Source organism: Leptonotus elevatus, chromosome 1 (assembly GCF_054856555.1).
Source record: "Leptonotus elevatus isolate MCC_2025b chromosome 1, RoL_Lele_1.0, whole genome shotgun sequence".
In the NCBI taxonomy this organism is placed as follows: domain Eukaryota; kingdom Metazoa; phylum Chordata; class Actinopteri; order Syngnathiformes; family Syngnathidae; genus Leptonotus; species Leptonotus elevatus.
Window position 1 is genome coordinate 46,874,496 of NC_141239.1, and position 21,064 is coordinate 46,895,559.

The window sequence follows — 21,064 nt, forward strand, 5'->3', positions numbered from 1 at the left end:
GTGACATTGCAGCATGGACCTCTCTCACTCGTTTCCCACCAGCCGCCTCGCTGGACTTGCTCTATTTTCATCAATATGCTGCACTGTGTAATTGTCATATGCCTGCGGAAGCTCACACAGCAAGATTTTCAAGAACAGCCTCATAAATGACCCATTATCTGTATAAAAAAAAAAAAATTTGATTAAAAAGGGGGGGGGGGGGCAACATGATATGTTACACTGTGAAGGGATTATACATGTGGGTAATGCTGTATGAAACAGTACACTGAATACATTATGGAAATCTACAGTTACAGTATGTGATGTAATTATTGTCAAATGAAGCCTCCTCTGCTTTCCAAGTATTGTACTCCAGTGAATCTCAGGATATACACTATTGCATCTGTTACATTTATAAACCCAGAGAGAAAACAGTACTTTTCTTTTGGCTCTCAGAGGACACATTACATGTCTTTTGATTTTCTGAATTTCAATGTCCTCCGCCTCCCCCGGGACAAGGGAGAAGCTCTGCCGGAACAGCTACATTCGAACACCTTTTTTATATGCATGTGTGAACAGTTTAGTACCATCTAATTGTGAACTAATAGAATGTAACAATTTTGAAGCACAACAGTGCCTCTGAGAGACCACACTTCACAAGCCTACCTGCAATTATTTTTTGGAGTGCGTGAACGAGCAAACAGCCTGGCGAGCAGGAGCTAGCGGGAGAGGCGAGCAAGAGTCACTAGCAAGAACTTGCTGGAGCGACTAATAGTGTTAATTTCGTTAACAAAACCTAAAAAATATTTTGGTCAACACGTAGGTTTCCCCGGACGAAAACTAGACTAGACTAGACTAAAACCTTCATTAATATCAGTATGCATTTTCATTGACTAATGAAGACGAGATGGACATTTTAGTTCATGAACAAAATCGAGATGAAAATGATACGATTTTGTAAAATCTTGTCTCTGCTAATCTGTCACTGTGACACTGTTACTGTAACACACAGTGACACACCCCCTTTCAAATCTGCAGCTAGTGAGGGCAACATGCAAAAACACAGGAGGTGGAGTCACGGAGAAAGGTTAAAAACAAAAAAAGGTCAGTTGTAGTTATAGCGTAGCATTAACCAACAGCTATAACGTTCCAACAATAATGTTAATCCGACCGTATTGATATACTGTAATTATGTGTGAATCAAATCACGGGACTCAGCGATGACCACCTACAGGCCCCAGCTGTGGAAAGTAAGTGGCGGTCGACCCACTGGGTCCGACACTATCTGCAAGCACCACATTCGCGAAGATCATCTCTTTTGGCTATCCGTTTCAGAAAGATGGCGCCGAAACATATCAGCCTCCTGTAAGGTGCGGCACATCCATCCATCCATCCATCTTCTACCGCTTATCCGAGGTCGGGTGGCGGGGGGAGCAACTTTAGCAGGGAAGCCCAGACTTTCCTCTCCCCAGCCACTTCAACCAGCTGGTCCAGCGGGATCCCAAGGTGTTCCCAGATCAGCCGAGAGACATAGTCTCTCCACCGTGTCCTGGGTCATCTCCGGGGCCTCCTGCTAGTGGGACATGCCCGGAGCACCTCTCCAGGGAGTGGTCTAGGAGGCATCCAAACCAGATGCTTGAGCCACCTCAACTGGCTCCCCTCAACGTGGAGGAGTAGCGGCTCCACCCTGAGTCCCTCCCGGATGACCGAGCTTCTCATCCTATCTCTAAGGGAGAGCCCGGACACCCTCAACTCATTTTGACCGCTTGTATCCGGGATCTTGTTCTTTTGATCACGACCCACATCTCGTGACCATAGGTAAGGGTAGGAACGTAGATCGACTGGTGAATCGAGAGCTTTGCCTTTCCACAGCTCCTTCTTCACCACAACAGACCGATACAAAGTCTGCATCACTGCAGACGCTGCAGCAATCCGCCTGTCGATCTCCCGCTACGTCCTGCTCTCACTCGTGAACAAGACCCCAAGATACTTGAGCTCCTCCACTTGGAGCAGGATCTCATCCCCGACCCGTAGAAGGCACGCCACCCTTTGCTGACTGAGGACCATGGTCTTGGATTTGGAGGTGCTGATCTTCATCCCAACCGCTTCACACTCGGCTGTGAACCGCTCCAGTGAGAGTTGGAGATCGCAGCCTGATGAAGCCAACAGCACCACATCATCTGCAAAAAGCAGAGATGCAATGCTGAGGCCACCAAACTGGAACCCCTCAACGCCATGATGATGTCCGTCCTTCACCCCCTTACGTCGGGTTATTCCAAACGGCATGTATACAGGGTCAACTTGCGCATGCAAACGTGTTATTCTGATTGTTCCAGAAACCCGAATTCTAACCATAACACGAACATTGCCTGCATGTAAACGTTCGAACCCAGAGACAGGAGAGCCCACCTCAGAGTCATCAGACTCTGCTTCCTCAAAGGAAGACGTGTTGGTGGAATTGATGAGGACTTCAAAGTATTCTCCCCACCGACTCACGACGTCCCGAGTTGAGGTCAGCAGCACCCCGTCTCCACCATACACAGTGTTGATGGTGCACTGCTTTCCTCTCCTGAGACGCCGAATGGTGGACCAGAATTTCCTTGAAACCGCCCGGAAGTCGTTTTCAATGGCCTTACCAAACTCCTCCCATGTCCGAGTTTTTGCCTCAGCGACTGCTGAAGCTGCGTTCCGCCTGGCCACTCGGTACCTGTCAGCTGCCTATGGAGTCCCACAGCCTGATAGGACTCCTTCTTCAGCTTGACTGCATCCCTTACCGCTGGTGTCCACCAGCAGGTTCGAAGATTGCCGCCGCGATAGGCACCGACCACCTTAAGGCCACAGCTCCGATCGGCTGCCTCAACAATGGAGGCGCGGAACATGGCCGACTCAGAATCAATGTCCTCCGCCTCCCCCCGGGACAAGGGAGAAGCTCTGCCGGAGGTGGGTCGTTGAAACTCTTTCTGACAGGGGTTTCCACCAGACGTTCCCAGCACACCCTCACAATACGTTTGGGTTTACCAGATCTGACAGGCATCTTCCCTACCATCGGAGCCAACACACCACGAGGTGGTGATCAGTTGACAGCTCCGCCCCTCTCTTCACCAGAGTGTCCAAAGCATGCAGCCACAAATCCGATGACACGACTACAAAGTCAACCATCGAACTGCGGCCTAGTGACAAGTGACACCCCTATGTTTGAACATGGTGTTCGTTATGGACAATCCGTAGCGAGCACAGAAGTCCAATAAACAGAACACCACTCGGGTTCTGATCCGAAGACTAGTCCTACCATTATATTAAAAAATGTACGTTGATGTGATATAACTTTTTTTTCCATATTAAGAGTTTTTTAAATTAATGAATTATTAGTTTACCACTAGATGACACTAAATCCTACATACTCTCCCTTGAACTCATTTATACTTTTATAGACATATATTATTATTATTTTTTTTTAAGTTTAATTCAATTTTATTTCTTTTTTTTTTACCCCCTTGTCAACGCTGTGAACCTTTTACAAGCCCCTTCACAAGAAACATCCCTCCCCCTGACACGCACATCAGTCCCTTTTAAGCTCTCAAAAGGGAACATTTGTCCATTATTGCAATGTAGAAAGAGTGGAGGACACTCAACAGCCTCTTAAACACTGAAACTGATTGTTAACGCGGTCATTTAAAATTTCACACATACACATAACCAATCCAAGCATGCAGTCCCTCAATATGTTCTCACAGTTTGTAATAGTATGAAGCACATGCACTCATATGTTATTTCCTAAGATTTCAAATAGTGGGCGCTAAACTGTGTGTTCATTCACTGTAAGTGGTTGGAATTAAGGCAGGGGTGGGCGAACGCGGTCCTCGAGGGTCGGAGTACTGCAGGTTTTGCAGGTTTCCCTCTTCGAACACAAGCTGATGCCAATCAACAGGATCATTATCAGGCGTATGCAGAGCTTGCTGATGAGCTGATCATATATCAGCTTTGTTGGAGAAGGGAAACATCCAAAACCTGCAGGACTCCAGCCCTCGAGGACCGAGTTTGCCCACCCCAGAATTAAGAGAATTGGAAGTGTTGTGGAAAAGAAACAAACATGTTAGAGATACAGAAAAGAAGTGCCTTGCTCCAACAACAACTGCATAAAAATGAAGTTTTGTTTTATTTTTAAATAAATCTTCACAAGTGCCTATCCTGTGTTTAACATTGTGTTTAAAACTTGAGACCTGAAGAACACCAAACAGTCACAGTGCATTGAAATGACCCAAACGCAATGAAATGCAGAGTTAAAATGTGTTTTGTCGGCTACAAGTCAGAGCCCAATTTCTGTTTGTGGCATTTCAAAAATATTTATATGAGCGGAATTCTTATTGTTGCTTCTACATTTTGCCTGCACATATGCAGAAATCTGACTCAAGCTGTTCAATGGATTAAAATGTGCTAAATAGATTCATTTATTTATTACATTTATTAATTTTACATATTCATTTATGTTTACATATACTTCTTCCACTATGCTAGCAGATACAATCCTGGTGCTTATTTATGCTATATGGCCTTAGTAAAGGCTTGTATTTGATATGTGAGATTTGAACACTGGTAGGGTTGGAATTTGCTACAGAGCTGAGGGCAGCAGCTGCCCAATAGCAGTGTCAAAGGTAATGTTACTATTCGAACCAACAAGTATTGTTGTCAGTGGATCTATTTCTCAGTTGAGCTTCCGCGCAGACCTTTACCATTTCACAAAACAAATAAACCAATGGGCAATCAAATCTCTCCAATCTCAGACGTAAATTGAGTAGGACGGCATTTTCGCACTCTGACCTGAATGCACATTGCCGGCAAGTCAGCTACTTGTTTACAGTAGCAACAAGAGAAAAGAAAGAGAAAGAATCAGCAACAATAGATACACACCATACAAGAGCCAACCAACCTCACAACTATTCTCCTTTAGAAACAGACACACACACGCACGCTGACTAATATAGCGGCTACAAGCTTGATGGAAAGATAATGCATGCTGACTTTCTAATGATAATATAGTTTGGATTTGTTTGTGAATCAAGTGCCTTGATTGATAACATAATTCACCAGCTGTGTTCTTACTTATGACTCTCTGGTCTCGACTCCCGACCAAACCAAATGCACAGTACAGGACATGGTGCCTTTTGTATCACCCATTATACCATTCATACTGGCATCTTTAAAATTTGATCCAAAGTTGTCCAATTAAAAACAATGCTGATAAAGTTGCATATGGTGTTTTTTTTCTAGCAGCTCCTCTGTTGCAAAATCGCCGATAAGCCGCAATGAGACAGCAGATTTCAACATCATTTCCTTGAACTTTCTAGTTCATTTCATATGAAAGGGTTCGAATGGCACCAAAAGTTGTTTGCAACCAGACACACCTCTTCATGCGATCTTGGTTCACTTGTGGTGCTCACTGGTGTTCTGATAATTGCTTTCCCTTCCTCAAATTGTTCCCACAGGAGGCACTTTTGTCTAATGTCGTGAAAAAAAAGACATTTAAAGTCTAATTCCCAGTTACCCCTCCACCTACAACACTACCTTCCTCTCCAAGCCGTTACCCCCCCCCCCCCCACCCCCCACCCCAGTGCAGCGGATGCATTCTTAAAGGACACTATTGACGCACCACATATTCACCCAGACTAATTACCAGCTATCACACCGCTGTACTGAACAGCACCTCTTCCATCTTATAGGCAGGCAGTTGTGTTCCACTGTTGCTAGGAGACATGAAAATCCTTGAATACATCCAGTCGATGATGAAATAAATTATATCTATAAAAAGAAAAGACATCTGAGGCGGGCATATCACTCCTTATTGTCAGCTATGTCCCTTGTGCATTTGTTCATCATTTGTGATCACAAGAGACACAAAGTGAAGGTGCTGTCCAGACAGCAGATGACGGGTACGAAAAAAAGAGAGCAGGAGGTGATGAGTGAAAGGAAGAACACAGAGAGAAGTCTTAAAGGAAATAATAGTTTGTCAAGGTTAGATTTGGGCCTTCAATTGTTTCAATTACTGAGTCACAACATTGTGTTCCAACGGTAGTTGTGTGGTTGTATGCGGTTTTGCAAAATGCGCTGACACCGTTATGCTCCATCATTGAAGGAAGTAACACTGCCGTTTGTACTGAGCATGCAGGGTCTTACTGTTTAAAATATACCAACTCACAAATGCAGCTCTTTGAATGGAAAATAAGAATCTTCAATGAAAATGCATGCAAGTACTGGGAGAACATGCAAACGCCACATAGGTAGGCCGGAACCCGGATTCTAACCCTCAACCATAGAACTGTGAGTGATAATGTCTGGTCCAAATGACAAACTAACTTTGAGACTTTGTACCACCGTCATGCATGACATCATGCCAGACGTCCATATATTACAGCCGACCACAGTTCAGCAAGCGTCGGGAGCTTCAACTCTGCATGCAGCAACACTAAAAGATTTAGCCTATAAATCATGAATGGAAGCTAAAAACGTCACTTTAGTTTCATGTCGCATGTTGGAAGCATGTTTTTCTGGAGATCAACCGCAGACAAAGTGCCTCAGTTGTCAAGTGTGGAAATTTGCATTGTAGTTGTTCATTCCCTACGCATAATTGAACCTACTCCTACAGTTTGATCCTCTGTGTGACTCAATAATCAAGTCCAGCCTCCACTTCCAGTCTTGTGCCTCCACCAGCGTGTTGTTTGCACACGCTTCATCCTTACTCATCTTTCAGCAAGCAAACGTTTCTATGTGGACATTAGCATTAGGATCTCATTTTAGGCACAAATATGTGCTAAAAAACGCTTGTGTGAAAAGTTTGTGTTCAATTGTGAAAGGCGGTGTTGGGTTGAGGGCCTACCTTGACATTGGAATCCCTGCTTGCCAAAACCCCTGAGAAGAGAACACACACACACACACACAAAGAACAGGTTAGAAGGTTGGCCAGGCACTGTCGCACACAGTGTGTGTGAGTGTGTGCGTGCGTGTTCATTTTTATATTGATGCTACAAATAGATGATCTCCCTGATGTACACAATCACTTAGAACTCTCATTGTTCTTGCTCATCACGTTGATAAAATGAGAAAATATGATTATGATTATCTCACTATAACAGTAGATACGTTTTGTGAGATTTTTGTTAGGAGGTTTTTTTCGTGTGAGAGTTTTCCCATGTAAACAGGAAACATTGGTCCATAACCACGCGCACAGTCATTTTCTTCTGGCTTGAGTCGTGTCCATTATCAAATTAAAAAGCCATCATCATGAGGCTTGCATAATTGTCATTTTGGGAGTAACACACAACAAAGCTAAAACATAAAGTGGGACATTAGGACAAACGAAACGGAAAATCATTTAATAACTTGAGTGCAATCCTGGTGGTCTGATGACATTGAAATGATCAGCAAGGGACAGAAGCAGAACGAAGGATCAAGTTGTGTCAGCAGCTCAATATTGTGTTATGTTTGATTGTTTTTTATTATTATTGTTATTTGCAGTCATGTACTAGTATACCAATTGGTCATGCCTGCAGAGTGGGGTGTAGGCATAACCATTCAAGCCACGCTTAATCCAACGGTTGCACAAGTAGAGTTTTTGTTCACATTTTGTTGTAGTAACAGTATACTGTACACATAGTAACACAATTAAGCACACTAGTAAAACGCCGAGCGTGTACTAGTCGAACAACTACTGTATGTCTTAATTAATAGTTTAAAAAATTTCCCCACTACTACCTTAAAACGCTTGGACAAAGAGAATACTAAAACCTGTATACATGGTGTGATGTAATCCATTCTCAAATGGCTTTCTATATTAGCACTTAGCAGCCATTTTTTTTCTGTGGCTGCAGCTCACTCACTTGGCCACAGATGTACCTGTGCATCAACAAGTGCACGGCTACAACGCAATTCGGTGTTTATTTTGGGAACAACGTGCATCCATGCACACGCTCTCCCTTGTTTATGCAGTCACCAAACTTCAACTGACTGACATGTAGGTTGCATCTCAATAACACAAAATTGCTGTCCTTCCATTCAAACAAAAAATCATGGTAGTAAGTCCACTGATTGATCAGAGGCAATGCTCACCAGATAAAGTCGGTGCAGTGGCTGCAGAAGGTGGGCTGTTTGAAGAAGCGAGCGATGAATTTGTGGTCTTTCACTTCGTGGACGTTCTTCTGACGGAGGGCTCCTTGGCGGGCGAAGCCCCTCATGGGCTCCCGGGGTCCGTCCTCGCCATCGCTGTTTGTCGCTGCACTGTCAGCCATGCCTGAGATTTAACTTTAAACTGTCACCGCAAGTTTGCGCCAGACAAAAAAATATATAATGCTCACAGCTGTGTTTAAAAAAACCAATTTGTTTTCTCTTTTTGTGTGTGCTGGTCAGAGAGCAAATGAACCACGACGAAGTGAAGCTGCTGCCGAATGTTTAATTGTCGGATTCAATGTTGAGTGGAGATGACGAGCGTGGAAGTCGCTGCAAAGCTGCCAGCAACTGCTTCCTTGTTTGCCTCCCAGCGCGAGCACTGAGAGCGACGTGAGAGCGAGAGAGAGAGAGCGAGAGAGCGAGAGAGAGAGAGAGAGAGCGAGAGAGCGAGAGAGCGAGAGAGCGAGAGAGCGAGAGAGCGAGAGAGAGAGAGAGAGAGAGAGCGAGAGAGCGAGAGAGCGAGAGCGAGAGAGCGAGAGAGAGAGCGAGAGAGCGAGAGAGAGAGAGAGAGAGAGAGAGAGAGAGAGAGAGAGAGAGAGAGAGAGAGAGAGAGAGAGAGAGAGAGAGAGAGAGAGAGAGAGAGAGAGAGAGAGGGTTGTCAGGGTTGAGAAAAGATAACTCAATTGCATTTTTTAGATCACATTGGTCCACCTGATTTTTCATTTCTGGTCCTGATCTGTAAATAAAAGTCACAATCATTTTTTTTTAGGGAGTTTGAGGTTCGAAAACCTGAGGTTGAACCAAAAAAAACGATTAAATAGTCAAATTGTTGGTGAGATAATCATAATTAAATGATTGAAATAAAACACTTTTACATTGGGTGGAAATAAGAAAAAAAGCACTATTCCATCGTATAGAGTGGTAAAATAGAAAAATTTACAAGGCACATATTGTTCCAAAATTGGCTCATTAAAGGTACAGTGTGTATGATTTTGTGCCATCTAGTGGTGAACTATCAGAATGCAACTATTTTGAAGCACATGCACGAGTGAGCAGCCCCGCTGAGCAGGAGCTTGTGGGAGTGGCGAGCAAGAACTCGCTGGAGAGCGTCTAACAATAGCAGCTAGCAGGAACTAGCTGGACAGGCTAGCAAGAGTGGCTAGTGGTAGAAGCTATCAAAAGCTAGCGAGAGCAAAGCAGAGGGACACAAGGGGCGGGAGCCCGAATCACTGGACTCTGTGCCGACCACCTGTGGAAGGTAAGCAGTGGTCGACCCATTGGGTCTGACAGAAGCTCCAAGCACCACCAGAGGCGGCTACCTACATTTGCAAAGTTCTTCTCTTTTGTGTATCTGTAGCACAAAAATGGTGGCAAAACATGTCAGTAAGTGTGTCTCTGCTGCACCTTGGGTCAAAGGATTCTAATGTGAAACATTTCATCCAACAAAACCACACATTGGAAACCCTGCTACCTACGAAAGCTGCTTCCCAAAATGAGAACAATCACATGACAAGTGGAAAACAACAAATGCTGTAGTTATTATTTTTTGGGTTGAAAAAGGGGCGAAAACAAAAGCGCAGCTGCTTAGTTGCTTTCTTTGGCCTTCAAAAGGATTGCCTGTTTGTTGTATGACTTTCATTTCACGGAGTATATTCAAGAGTATACATTCACTTGACTATACACTTCATAAGTTGCACAATCAAGCTAGGAAGATCTGTATCAAACATTCAATATACACAAAGATAATTCTTTATTAGTGATTATAGACTGCATTTTACTAGATCGTGCAGGCGGCTGTTGCGTTAATTTTCTATAGCGCTTATTCTGATCAGGTCACCCTGGACTAGAATCGCCACCCGTCCAGTTTTCCCAGAATTGTTCTCTTTTTTTTTACCAGCTGAAAATAAAATTCTCTCCCAGGACACGATTTGTCTCGTTTTTTTTAAGGAAGAATGCCAAAAGCTAATTTGATTCCCTTAATTCTGTAGGCTAAAAATGTCCCCTGCGCTACTGTTTAACACTTTGTTACCGAGCGTGCCACCGGCGGCACATTTCCGTAGGTGCGTTTTGGATTACCATAACTCTGGCACCCTCTGAAAAATGCCAAAGGTATCTGAAAGCTAAACCCTTGTGCTTTACAGAAAAAGTACTGTCATTACGGTAATTTCAGTCTATAGTAGCCTATGTACTGTATATCGACACTTGTATCACATGATGGCTTTTTATAGAACCGTACGTACGTAATTGTGGGTGAGGTTTTTCTAGAATAGTACAATACCCGTTGCCACGTCGTGTTTGTACCTTGTTGCTTTTTACAGTGTATGCCTTGTTTGTAGTTTACAGTGTTGTGTGACTAGCTGAATAATGAACTTTACACTAAGGTCAGACATACATTGCATTACAGTCTCTCTGTCTGTCTCTGTGGGAAAAAAAATCTCAACTTTGATATACATTTGAACAAAAAGTGGCACGTCCAAAATTATTCGAACCTTTCTCATCAAAAATCTATAGAAAAGCTTTTATTGGCTATTACAGAAAATAAAACGCATCCTATATGTGCTGATCAGCTTTTTGCATGACTCGGCTGATATTTTTACCCATTCATCTTTAGCAACGAGCTCTTCTTGTCATCACGCTAATTTTTAGTTCCCTCCACTTATTTTCAATTGAATTCAAGTCTGGACTGTCTGGGCCACTGCAAAACGTTCATATTTTCGTCCGCGAACCATTTCTTAACCATTTTTTGATGTGTGTTTTGGGATTTTGTCATGCTAAAATTTCTACATATTCAAAATTTGCCGGGGGTATGAATAAGTTCAAGCTTGACTGTTAAGTGCCCGAATCCAAGGTGGCAACCCTACCCTGGACTGGTCGCCAGTCCACAGACTTTTACTGCCTTTGAGAACAGATGTCTATCCTTTCTACTCCTTGTTATGACAAACTAGACTCATCACATTTCTAAGTTAAAGAATCACCTGAACATTTCCAAAGAAGGTGTGAAACATTGTTGCCGCAAGTGGCATTCACTCCGCTTACAGCAATGCAAGATTAGCAAGCCTGATTAATCAAGGAGTTAGAATCGCACTTGTTATGAAACGTCTTAGATGGGAGCTCCAGATATCTGCACTGTTACATAATCACGTGACCCTGCAGACTGTGAAATGATGGGAACGTCTTCGTTTGCGGCGGGTTTCGGCATCAAGAGGCTCTGGTGCTGACGTAAGTGTTCCCTGTGAGTACCTGGACGCCGGGTATATATAGAATGTCACATGGTGACTCATTTTGCTCAGAAGACATTCTTTTCTTTTTTTCCTCTGGATCCGATGTAGCTGTGAAGCAGGGAAAGCGTGTTTCCAAAGATTGGGCAGGAAAGATGCATGGATAGTATAATTTTTTTACTTAATACAGAGTGGTCCTAAGCAAATTCACTGTACTGTTAGATGTTTTTGGAATAATTTGCTCGTTCTCAGTAAGTCTGTCAACCAACATTGTGCTAATAATAATTACAATAGGCTATAGTGAAATGATCGTATTTGTGAAAAGTTGGCACTAAAAGTTGTGTTTTGCTGGAGGACTTTATGGCTGTATTTTTAAAGCATATTTTCCCATTTTCTGCCCCCACACTGGACCAGTCAATTCCCCTCTCACGCTGTTGTTCTCATTGCTTCTTCCTCCCACTATTGGCCCGAGGAGGGAGTAAACAACACGCACGCTGCGCTGCTCCAGCTGCTCGCTTTCACCTGTGCAGGAGGAACTTTATTGTTACACCATGTGTGCAGCATGCATTTCGGAGACAGCACCAAGCAAGGCGGATTTCAACATATGCACCACAGATGCTGTGGCCTGTTGATCGCTGTAGTGAACCCCTGGTTGACCATGGGGGTTACGTTCCAGAACCAACCGCAATGGGTGAAACTCTGCGACAAAGAGACCATATAAAAAGCATCATTAGTTATATAGTTTGTCTACTGTAATACTGACCTCATAAAAAGAAACGAGAACTCGCAGATTTAAACACCAATTTGCTCCACCAAGCCATAACGTCTGCAAAACACGAGTACTCATAGAAATGAGCATGAACAACGGTAATTATAAACCTTCAAACAACTACTACTTTAAGACATTCCGGGTGCAGAAACAAATAAAAAGACGGCATACAACAGTACTCACAGGCATATATTCTCTTCTTGACTTTTACTGGAATTTTGTTGAGGACCTTCTCTGCTTCTTCTTCTTCTTGCTCTCAATTACACTGGCCGGGAGAACACTGGCCATCAATCCATTTTCTATTCTTTTTATGCTCATTTGGGTCGCAGGTATCTGGATGTACATCCCAGAGAGTTTAGTTTTAAATCCTGTCTGTCTGTTTGCTGGAGCTGTCTGCTCTTTAATGTCACTAAACAACTAAAAAAGGATTTGGAATCACAATTTTATTAGTACAAAAACTTGTGGGCTAAAGTTTTTAGCAAGTATTTTTAGAGTCTTGCCTGAATCTCCCACCCCTTAATTGTGTACCAAACAATATCAGGGAATGAACAAATGTTCCTACCGTCTGCTTTGGCTCAAAAGGAGGAGGATTAGAGGAAGGAAGGGGCCCGGCAGCAAGGTGGGACGCTGGGAGCATATGGAAACGTCTCCCAAGGATTCAAAGTAGGGCTGCTCGATTATGGAAAAAATAATAATCACGATTATTTTGGCAATAATTGAAATCACGATTATTCAAAAGTTTTTTTATTTTTTGGGACCGCATTAAAAATATTAAGACCGATTAAAAAAAATAGAAACACTATAATTATGTAAGAATTTATCATATTTATTATATATATATATATATATATATATATATATATATATATATATGTGTGTGTGTGTTGGCAAAAACTTGAAGTTGGAGTGCAGCTTGCGCACTGCAGTAGGATGATCATTTATTTTTGGTACAAAGCAAGAAAATGTTTACACATTTAAAGATATTGAGACCAATTAAAGAAATAGAAACACTATAATTATGTAAATTATTTTTGGACCAAACATATGGAAGACCAAAAGTGCCAAAATTAAATAAATGAATACACCATTAAATAATTTAATAAATGTGTGATTAATTAATTAAGTGTTACATTTATTAATTAAATATGGAATTCAACAAATCAATGTGTTATTAAATGTGTCATTAATTAATGAAATTAACTATGATAATTTGTAAATATATATATATATATATATATATATATATATATATAATTATTTCTCTATTTAATTAATAATTTCATGGTCACTGTGTTGCGGTGTTTCAAGAATTCATTTTATCTGTCAAACTCATCCATCAAAATTTGGTGGGCAGGTCCTAACACCTGATTGGTCACCCTGCTCACCAAATTAGGGCTAATCCATTTCAGAATAATGAATTGATGCAGAGCGAGTAGCTTGTAGACACAATTCGATAGGCTGCGTGGCGCTATTCGCCTGAATAGGTGCGTTAGTATTAGACTCAGATTTACGTTCTCATGAGGTGCTTTTTGAGACGTGTTGAAATGGAAGTCACTTTTTTTTGCATTTCCTGTAGTCATGTGACTCCGCCCGGTAAAAGGTAAAAAAGGAAGGTGGAAGTACAAGGCCACTCGCTTTTGTGTCGGAATTGCTTCCTGAGGGGACGACTTGTTGTCCCCTCAGGAAGCAATTGGGACAACAAGTCTTATTGAGCCGGCTCCATACACGCATACTATTTATTCTCGTGACGTTCATGAGGAGCCGTTAGCGTGACGTGACCACCTACAAGAACTGCGAGATCTCGCGAGAGTCGAGGCGGGACATTAGGAGAACTACGCCTCAGAAGCAAATCACTCTTCAATGGAAACACCTACAAGTCAAAACTGTACTTTAGCGAAATAGTAGAAATATAGCTTTTATTTTTATATTGGTTTTGCACAATAACAAGCCTCGTTCACTATATAGCAAAAAATATTTTTAAAAATCCATTACCGTAGCCGCTATGTTTCTAATCAGCCCCGCTCACTAACTTTGACGGGCGAGTTTGACAGCTAAAATAAATTCATGAAACGCTGCAACACAGGAACATGAAACAAATAAATACAGAAATAATTACACACATATATATATATATATATATATATATATATGTAAGTAATGTAATTAATGACACATTTATTTAATTATTGGTTTATTTAATTCCATATTTAATTAATAAATCCATCCATCCATCCATCCATTTTCTGTACCACTTGTCCTCACAAGGGTCGCAGGGGTTGCTGGAGCCTATCCCAGCTGGCTTCGGGCAGTAGGCGGGGTACACCCTGAACTGGTTGCCAGCCAATCGCAGGGCACACAGAGACGAACAACCATACTCACAATCACACCTATGGACAATTTGGAGTGTCCAATTCACCTGCCATGCATGTTTTTGGAATGTGGGAGGAAACCGGAGTACCCGGAGAAAACCCACGCAAGCACGGGGAGAATAATTAATAAATGACACATTTAATTATTTCATGACACATTAATTTTATTATTTAATGGTGTATTCCTTGATTTAATTTTGGGACTTTTGGTCCTCCATACAAACAGAATCTATAATAATATATATTTATTTATTTATGTTAGCAAAAACCTGAAGTTGGAGTGCAGCATGTGCACTTTGCAGTAGGACGATCATTTATTTTTTGGTACAAAACAAGAAAATGTTTAAACATAAAAAATATATATATATATATATATATATTAAGTCAAATAAAATGAAACACTATAATTATGTAAGTTCCTTTTGGATGAAACAAAATGTATGAAATTAATTATTTTAAAATTTTAAAAGGTGCAAATGTATACATTTAAACAACTCAAAAATGTCTTTTTTTCTCGATTATGCTGATTTTGTAATTGTGGAGTGTAATAATTGAAATTGTAATTTAATTTCGATTAATTGCACAGCCCTAATTCTAAGTAATGCCAGCTCGATATCAAAGGACTTTGAGTGGAATTGGTGTATTTGTAGTGTTGTATTCAATTGCAGGTTTTTGTTTGTTTGTTTGTTTGTTTTTTATCTTGAAGCTCAATTGAATGATGAGTAAGTCATTACACTAAGTAGATGCTTGCACATCTCCTCTTACCCACTCGTTCCTATTCAGAATATGAAGACTGGATGAGAGGAGATATATTACTGTATGGAAAGACGTAAAAAGGTACAACACTGACGTTCTCCTTCCAGCCTGGCTGCCATCACGAGCTCTCATCTCGAAAAGCACAGCCTCTCGTGTCTCAACGGTTTCTTCCGACCTGTGTCATTATTTAAATTTCCCTTAAATGTGTCGAGTCATCGCTTCCTCTTCTGAAAGCTCCTGCCAGCCAATACAATGGCGCCACCTGGCGGACACCTTACTCCTTCCAAATCCTAAACTGTCTGCCATTATTAATGTCAGACTTTGTTGTTTTTCTGTACAGTTAAATTTACATTACATTTAACAAATAACATAAAAGCAGGAAGAGTACGTTCAATATATACTGATGATGGTTTCACAATTTTGTGTTACTCACTTATGAGGACCAAAATAAAATAAAAAACAGATTTAATATAAATGGAAATAAAAACAACAAAATATATAAGATACGCTTCCCCCCCCCCCCTCATTTGATTAACATTTCACATTGTGTTTCACAACGCATTTTGTGTTGACAGTGTCTGCAGCACAAAATAAATATGAGCAGAGCGTTTTAATTTATTGATTGATAATTAATTATATTTTTATATTTATTTTTGTATGTATTTCCACATTTATTTTTAGATTTATCGTTACTTTTTTAAATCTTTTTTTTTACTTTGATTTATTTAAATATATATATATGATTCCATTTCTATTATTTTTAAAATAAAAATGTTGTAAAAAATGTTTACATCCGTTTTTATTTTCACTTTTATGTATTTATTTTGGCATTTTTGCTCCTCCATACCAACGGATTAACAAGAATGGTCATCCTCCATATCAAAATCTGATACAAAGCGTTTCTGCATGGTGTGTTCCCTAGTGGTGGTGCTTCTCTACTGGCCTAAATTATTTTAGAAGCACTGGCCCACTTTACAGCCTAAATTTTGCCACGTATCCTGACCTTGGTTGTCATATTCCCCCCAAGAGTACGGTATATTCTCTTCATGTGATACCACTTCTCATGACTGTAAATGCGTCCAGTAGCGAATGTGGATGTTCACATTTTTGCCCAATTAGATTTCAGCCTCTATGCGCTGACATGTTCATCTATTCTGCCCACGGCCTTCAGAATCCATAGTGTTGACCAATGTAACTTAAAATATTGTAGTGAGAACTCCTTGAGGTTGCACATTTTAGACTTTAAACAGAACTAAATAACTGGTTCCAACTTCCAGGTGTGTCTTTTTCTTTGGATTTTTGTGTTGTTTGTGATGCACCACACAGGTTCCTACTAATGGCAAATAGGAAATGTGTAATGGTTTTCTATACCACTCATCCTGTTAAAGGTTGCATAAAGCTGTGGCCTATTCTAACTGACTTCAGGCGAAGACACGCATGCAATTTGACCCCATCACTGAGTGAGAACTGAATCCACACTGCCTGCTTGGAAGTCAAGCAAGTGAACCACTAAAGCATTAGTGATGTCTTTAGATTAATTCATTCACTGCCATTGACGGCTGTAGTCGTCAAACATTCATTTGAACTATTTATATTAGTTTAAAAAAAAATCCACTTTTGTTAAGAGTATGAAAACATAGAAAAAAAAATATTGTTCATTTACAGCAGAAATAAAATTTGTGATTAATCGTGAGTTAACTATTGAAGTCATGCAGTTAATTACCATCCAAAATTTAAATTGTCTGACACGATATAAAAAAGAACAAGAAAAAAAGAAAAGATTATTAAAAATTAGGGACGTCAGGCGATTATTTTATATATTTTTCGTAATTAATCACATGACTTCACTAGTTAACGCACTATTAATCACAAATTGTATATCTGTTCTAAATGTACAATAAAAGAATGTTAAACTAATAGAAATAGTTAAAATGAATTTTTGACGTCTATAGCTGTCAATGGCAATGAATGAGTTAATATGAGCGATTACTCATTTTACATCATTTCCTAACGGGAAATTCTTGTGAAAATAGAACGCACTGGAGGTCAACCAGCATCACGAAACAGATAGTGTAGGACTTTGAAGGTTCCTCTCGTCACGTATGGGTTGTGTTTGTTGGACCCCAAAAGAAAAGGGCAGACCCAGCCAGGGCGAAAGTCACTACATTTTAATGAAACAACAAAAAGCGCACAACACGTGGAAAAAAGGTTGCTTAACAAAAGGCGATGATGACAAAAAAGGTGTATGTCGTGGGCAAAAACAAGAAAACACAAAAGGGCGGATAAAACAGAGAGGAGTGTAGCATACAAAGTTGTTTCAAGAAAAACGCTACTAGTCTAATTATTAGTGGTGTCCACAACACCAAGAAATATTGCCGCTAGAAAGGTAGCAGTAGCAAAACGTCAGGTATGGTGAGTAGCGTCACAGAGCAATAACCCAACACTCTCTGTTGCTGCCAGGCTTTTCTTTCGGCCTGATGACCTAATGGGCAGTAGGTGTGTCGGCAGGATCCGCCCTCCAGCTGTTTCCCCAGCAACTACAAGGAAGAAATCGTAAACAGGAAACAGAAGGAAAAAAAAACAGAACACTTTATCAGTTACTGTAAACGCTTTACATAAATCCCGTTTGTTTGAAAAATAATTACAGAGAAGTTTTGCTTCCCTCTTTCAGTGATGTCACACTTCCAAATAACCCACTGTAGTTTTACATATAATACTTGACCCGTAAAAAGACACGTGTTAATGTTAACAGACTTTCTATTTCTGTAAAACTACCAACAGCGGTTTCGTTTCATTATGTAACATCTACATGTTCTGATTAGGATTTTTATTTTAAGCCCCACTGGTCTGGACTTTTGGGATTTTTTACACACCTTTGGGATTCCACAAACTGACATCAGAGCATCAGAGAATCAAAGCATACGGGGCAGATGCTTGGTGGGCCAGCATCTTTTGTATACAAATTTTGCTCTGCTTTGGTCTGATCGTGTCTTTGTTCTCCACAATTTGATATAGAAAACAGCTATCCTGTTTGATTAGTTCCAGATATGTGGGCGTCTGATATGTGGCCATTGATTGAAATTCGGTGAGCCGTCAGCGGAATTTTGGCCAGCCACTGTGTACTTTGAGGCAGACACGCCGGGGCAACGGCCAAGTCCCCCTGGATAAAAAATCTTTCTATCTCTATGGCGTCCCTGAACACGATAGAATTATGCAGAAATGCTTCTGTTTGTCCCAAAAGAAAGTGAAACAGTTCATTCCAGCAGCGAGGCCTTTGCTTTATCCTACTACTCATCTCGCCATTATATGTCTTGTAAATATAAGATTAATGAACACAGGATAGCTTTCACTTTTCTATTAGTTTATTAAGATTGTAAACAGTAAGGGCCCTAAGGGATCGACATGGACGCTCCAAGAGCAGCAGTTTTGTCAGAATTTCTTCAAGAAAACGGCAGAATAAAAGGATTCTCATAACATACAAGGTGGTTTCACATAAAATAATATATTGATGGGTCACAATAGAAATAAACCAAATGATTGAGAAAACAACTCATCATTAAAGTAGCCCTAAGGAACTTTTCAACCTTGACAAAATATTTTCATAACTCTTCTGATGAAACATCGACTTAAAACTAGTTGAATTGTACCTTTACTGGCACTAAGCAACTTTGAGGAGGATGGTAGAAAAACTGCCACACACAAAACTACAAATATGCTGACTGCTTTATGGCATACGACGCTTCCCCCTTTCCCCATTCGTTACAAAGACGCAAGTCAATTTGAATGTCGACGCATGAAGAAGAAAAAACGGCGCAATGCGCTTGTCCTCATGGGAAATGTGGTCTTCCTTCAGGCATATTATTATTATTATTATTATTGCTTTTGTCCATATGGTGTCGCCATAATCAACGTAAAGTGAAAGTTACTTAGTCAACAAGCAGGTTCCAACACCAACCCACAGCCCTGTTGTTGGGGGCTGCTGAACTTAAAGGGTGTTTTCAGCCTATGATTTATTTATTCTTGTCCATTCATTTTTCCACTTAGTCCTCATTGTCTCATTCCGGGTAACTATACTCTCATTCCTATGAATCAGTCCATCAGCCCCACTGGAACCTTCTCATTCAGTCCACAAATGATGTCCACTCATTTCATTCATGACACATCTTGTGCTTCCTTGCGCTTAAAGCTTTTCCAGTAAGGAGGAAAGGAATGTGACGTGCATGTCTACTATGTTGATCCAATGCATTTTCAACTGCTTTCTCTTTCACTTTGACAGTAAACTTTACAGTTGGTCAGCTGCAGACCAAAATGAAAGTCAAAATTCAACTTTTCATTGACATTGAATATGTCATTTTAGAAACATCTCTTATATTGTACCTTAATTGTGAAGTATTTTAATTTAACTCAAAATTTACAACAGCTGTACTTGCTTCCCATAAGTCTTTGCAATTCAGGGAAGTCAGGTTTGCTTTCACATTTAGAGGACTATTAAATGGTCTATTGCGCAATAAACCGTAATGCAGTTACAAGTCATAAATGCCTCGGTGTATTCCTCCTACTTCCTTCAAATCATCTGTAGAGTTTCACTGAAACGCTGCTTCTCTTTTCCCCGCAGCTCTGCTTCCACTTCCTTAACAATCCAAACAGATAAAATACACAAAGTGGTTTCACGGGCTGAATTTTGTATCGTAAATTCAAAATGGAAAAAAAGTAGACATGGCTATAAATACCGTATGTTACATAATTAAAACTATGTTTCGTTTCACAAGTCTTGGGACTAAACTGCGGGACCACGGGTATCATATTTCGTGCCATCTGATGTGGAGACGTGTGTTGGCATAACAACACAACTCACCGAATCCTTGAAATGTGATATGGATGCATTTCCTTGATTTTATAACGCAGATTATCAGAACGAAAGTGTCACCTTCCCCAGAAAATCACATCACTCCAATTGTACCATCCATGAAGACGAAAATATAAACACTGTATGAAGAAGTGTGACCGAAAGGGGATGCTGAAAGCGTATCAAACACATGTGGTTGCACATAGTAACTAACAGCTGGTAGGTGAAGTGTGAAGGATTGTACCACATGAAGGTGGCTGACGTCTTTTACAAGACGATCCCCGTTGGTAACTGTTCAGTTATTTCCCCACGCCCACTTTTTTTTCTTTCTTTTTTTTACAATTACATAAACAACTTCAAAAATGACTTTCCACTTCCAAAGAAGGAAGTGCATGCAATTCCACTAATAACAATAGGCGCTTTGTTTGCTCTGCTCTGTTGATGTCCGTCCATCCATTTTAAATGGGCCCACATGCAAATGTTATGAGAAAATGCTCAATTGTTCAGCAAGCTATTCATTTAAATATGGTCTATTAATGTTCAGTCATATCACCCTGCGAGATGCATCAAATATGTGTACGTGTCTAAATAAAATGAGTATGATCCAGTGCAAAAATGTTGATACAACTGTAATAATCATATTAGATATTGGGATGTCAACGCCTGCAATAACTAATTTCTTTATAGAGTTTCAATTGTAATTTGTAACGCATGCATTGGAGTTGGGACTTATTCTCTGCAGTGTTATGAGCATATAATCCACCACAACTGGTGTGTGCACATGGACTGCAAATAGAAAAAGCTCACGCATGCTCCGAAGTCTCTCCCTGTTTCACAGAAATGAAACCTAAACGATAAACAAGCTACTAATTATGTATACAGGAAAGACAGTCGGATTAAACATCCGGTGTCGTTTCCAATTAACTTTTACAGCAGAGTAACAAAACTTGTTTTCCCTCCCAAATATGCT

At 40.6% G+C, this 21,064-nt stretch overlaps 1 protein-coding gene and 1 long non-coding RNA gene across 3 annotated transcripts in view; both read right to left on the minus strand.

Moving 5' to 3' along the window:
• LOC147182533 (protein kinase C beta type-like) overlaps positions 1-8,525 on the minus strand; it is an 86,091-nt gene extending 77,566 nt beyond the window's left edge. For both annotated transcript variants that reach the window (XM_086060256.1, XM_086060179.1), the window contains exons 1-2: positions 8,080-8,525; positions 6,851-6,882 (exon numbers count right to left, since the gene is read on the minus strand). In XM_086060256.1, coding sequence (XP_085916382.1) covers positions 6,851-6,882; positions 8,080-8,258 — 211 coding nt within the window. In that variant the 5' untranslated portion in view covers positions 8,259-8,525. The remainder of the gene's footprint in view (positions 1-6,850; positions 6,883-8,079) is intronic.
• An 8,876-nt stretch (positions 8,526-17,401) lies between these two features.
• On the minus strand, positions 17,402-20,501 carry LOC147182534 (uncharacterized). Its single transcript, XR_015095238.1, has 2 exons — positions 20,104-20,501; positions 17,402-17,785 (listed from the first exon to the last, which is right to left on the minus strand). It is a non-coding gene; the product is annotated as an uncharacterized LOC147182534 (long non-coding RNA).
• Positions 20,502-21,064: the final 563 nt, after the last annotated feature.